At 40.0% G+C, this 3,834-nt stretch overlaps 1 protein-coding gene across 1 annotated transcript in view; it reads left to right on the forward strand.

Annotated features, from left to right (window-relative positions):
* Positions 1–425: 425 nt before the first annotated feature.
* MYO16 (myosin XVI) overlaps positions 426–3,834 on the forward strand; it is a 912,243-nt gene continuing 908,834 nt past the window's right edge. Inside the window, exon 1 of the mRNA XM_006851537.1 lies at positions 426–681. Within this exon, the coding sequence (XP_006851600.1) occupies positions 456–681 (226 nt within the window). The 5' untranslated portion in view covers positions 426–455. The remainder of the gene's footprint in view (positions 682–3,834) is intronic.

Genomic DNA, 3,834 nt, shown 5'->3' on the forward strand with positions numbered 1-3,834 from the left:
AATGAATTCCTGGTGTGACACTGTAGGATAAGCACTGGACTACTAACCGAAAGGTTGGTGGTTCAAACCCACCAGCCACTGCTACACAGGATCTCTATGAGTTTGAACAGACTCAAAGGCACATAATAACAACAACGTGGTTTAAAGATTTAGGAAAGGATGTGTTGTTCATAAGTGCATTGAGCAATGCTATGTATCTAATTTGATTATGCATTTTATTGTCATACAATCCTGAATAAGACATCAGTTCTTTTTGCTTTCCCCAGATTGTAAAAAGAACTTTGTGAAGCGCAGAGGATTGAATTATTTTATGATTTACAGAATAGCTAATCTAAAATTCAGTATGATGTCTAGTGCTATCTGATATTGGTTGTAATAACAAGGTGTAGTGACACTTCTTAATTGCTTTTCTTTTAGGTTGCTTTCAGCTTTGTAATGTTTTTCGATCCCATGAGATGGAAATTGACCAGTGCTTGCTGGAGTCCCTTCCCCTAGGCCAACGGCAACGACTGGTGAAACGCATGCGCTGTGAACAAATCAAAGCCTACTATGAACGGGAGAAGGCTTTTCAGAAGCAGGAAGGATTCCTGAAAAAGTTGAAGCATGGAAAAAATCAGAAAGTTCACTTTCACCTTGCTGACATGATACAAGATGCAATAATCCATCACAATGACAAAGAAGGTATTTAACAAAAAGTATAACGTTTTCTGAGAGTGGTCTTCCGTGTTTTTTGCCTGTTCTTTGTTGGTGGGGTGGGGGGCGAGGAATTTTGTTTTCAATACTTGAGGTTGCTTTTTTTTTTTTAACTGTCTGGAACATTTAAGAGAATCATATTCTTTCCAAAGAACGTTGTCAAAAGCTCCCAGCCTTTAAGTATTCTTGTTACTAGTTGCTGTCCATTTGATTCTGATTGGTGGTGGACCCATGTGTGCAGAAAAGGACAGCTTGATAGGTTTCCAGACAGCAGTTGTCAGAGCAAACTGGAAATGGGAGGGAAGTCTTTAATGCGCTGGACTGCAAAGTCCATTTGAACCACAAAATAGGTTCAAATTCACCAGAAACCTTATACTGGGTCAGAACTGACTCAATGACACTTAACAACAACAACAACAACAATGATTTGAAAGTAACTAAAGGAGAAAAATGCATTTTCCTATTTATAAAGCCTTTTGTTCCTTAAAAGACTAGAGGTAATGGGCAGAATGTTTTCTGTACAATATAAGACCCAAGTCAGGGTTAAATATAATTGAGTAGTAAATTAATAAACTCAGAGAGCAAGACAACTATTATTTTTATTACAGTGTCTTAGAAAATGCCCTCGTCTTGCAATCTAGGATGGTAATTTCTGAGCACTTGCTATAGGCAAGGAGCTGTGCTTACACTTTAGCAGTCAAAGATCAAAAGGAAATAGAAACTTTCCCTCAAAAATACTAATTCTATGTAGAGATGTTAAAAATAACACAAAAGCACCCTTACAGATAAGATAGAAAGGAATAATTAAATAAAAGTGAAGCCTGGTAGAACTGGAGTAAGTGGACAAAGTTTCTTGGAGAACATGATTTTTGTGAAACCTTTATCTCAGTTTGCCTGGAGCTTGAATATTTGAAGGAAGGAAAGGAGAACAGTGTAAATGTGACCTTCTTGGGTAAGTTGATGCACAGACAAGGGGCGCCCAAATGTGAAAATCTAAGTGACTGCCGTGGAAGACAAGGAAAGTGTCATCTCAATTGGTGTTTAATACAATAAGAATACAGTGCTTTGTGATCTGGTCTTGAAGCAAAAGCAATGGGATCTTTGTCATTTCCTAAGAAGGAAAATAATCTACTATAAAGAATTTTTAGCAAAGCTTGAATTGGAGAGATTTATCTGTAGTATGAGTTGAAGGGTGAGGATAAAAACAGAAAACAAAGATATTGAGAAAGGTGTGATTGCAGTGTCTGTAGAGAGAGCTGGACTGAGGTAGCTGGAGTCAGACTAGGAATGCAATATCAAAACCAAGGTTCACATTCCATGAAGAAAAATGCAATGCTTTATTTTGGTTTGTTTATTGAGCCTTTATATGTGCAAGATAACTGAATTAAACAGACAGAATCTCTTCTTCTATGATACCCAACTATTTCATATGCTCTTGTTGTTAAGTGCTGTTGAATTGTTTGGGACCCAAAGAGACCCTGTTTAGTATTTCCAAGAAGCAGCTGGTGAGCTTGAACCAGCAACCATGCAGTTCAAACCGACTTTGTAGTCCAGCACATCAAACCACAGCACGACACCAGGACTCCTACTTCTTATGAATGGCCAGAAATATTAAGATAAAATTATATAGTACTATGTTGTTGTTAACTGCTGTTGAATCGATTCCAACTCATAGCAACCCTGTAAAGGGATTCCAAGGAGTGACTGGTGAGTTTGAACCATTGACCTTGAGGTTCAAACCAACCTTATGATCCAGTGCATTGTCTTGCATTGCCACACAAGGACTCCGTATACAGTGAGATAGATAATGATAAATATTGAGAGGAAGGTCTCCCAAAGGAAGTGTGGAGTTCACGGATCTGGGAGTGATCAGCGCTGTGTTAGAGGAACATCAAAGCAAACAGTGTAGTGGAACTGAGAGAAAAAGTGAGAAGAGTTTAAGGAGAAGAGGCTGGAGAATCTGAGCAGCCAGATCATATAAAGTCTGGGAGAATCAGGGAAAGAGCTTAGGCTATTGTGTTGCATGAGCTCTGAAGCCATTAGAAGGCGTTGAGTAAGAGACCTGATATCACTTATGAGTTAATGGGATCAGATTAATTGCTGTGTTCTAAATTGATAGAAGTAGGGAAACAAGTGGAGACTTTAGTGGTAAGTTAGGCACGAGGTTTGGTGGCTAGACATAAGTGGAACAAGGATATGACGAGAAACGGTTAAATTTTTAATATCATTTTGGGATGGAGCTGATGCACTGACGATAGAGACTGCGTTTCTTTTATATTGCTGCTGTTGTGTGCTGTTGAGTCAATTCTGATTGTCATGACTATGTGTAGGGTAGCTGAGGCTGTAAATCTCTATGGGAGCAGAAACCCTCTTCTTTCTTCCATGGAGCAGCTCTGTAGATTTGAACCACTGACCAGTGCATAACCCACTATGCCACCAGGGTTCTCTACTTTTATATTGTTGTTGTTGTTAAGTGCCATTGAGTTGACTCCGATTCATAGAGAACTTGTATAGGATTTCTGAGGAGCAGCTGGTGGGTTTGAACTGCTGACCTGTGATTCACAGTCCAGTGTTGATTCTACAGCGCCACACAGCTGCTATAAAAACATTACCATACCCCTCAGGGAAAACCTCCTTCCAAGACTAAGACTCAGTGGGAATACATGCTCTGATTGGTGACCATGTTAATCAGCGATAAGGAGACGTGAGGGAAAACAGCAATGAAGCTGCGAGCTAAGCCCTACAATATTCATTAGACTCTAGTGAACCCAAGTGGAGACCTGATCAGACAGCTGTGTGGCAAGACCTAGGGACTCTTGGGCTCAGAGTCAGTGACGTAGTCACAGAGGGCTAGAGTGGAGAGTGAAGCATTCAGCTGATAAGAAGAGAGGGCATATGCATAAGAACATCCACACTTGCTGATTAATAACTACTTGAACTGGCTTCAATGACTGGATGATCAGAGCTCAACTAGAAGAAGAAAGAAGAGGAACAAAATAGTAATCTGATACAGTTTGATGGACTTGACCTACACTTATGGATGCAGTAGCTCAAAAGCGGGAACAAATCTTTACAGCAAGGATCATTCCCACCCCCTCCATACACAGAGTAGACAGGATGGGCAACATGGACATTGGCTAC

Source organism: Chrysochloris asiatica, unplaced genomic scaffold, assembly GCF_000296735.1.
Source record: "Chrysochloris asiatica unplaced genomic scaffold, ChrAsi1.0 scaffold00029, whole genome shotgun sequence".
Lineage (NCBI taxonomy): Eukaryota > Metazoa > Chordata > Mammalia > Afrosoricida > Chrysochloridae > Chrysochloris > Chrysochloris asiatica.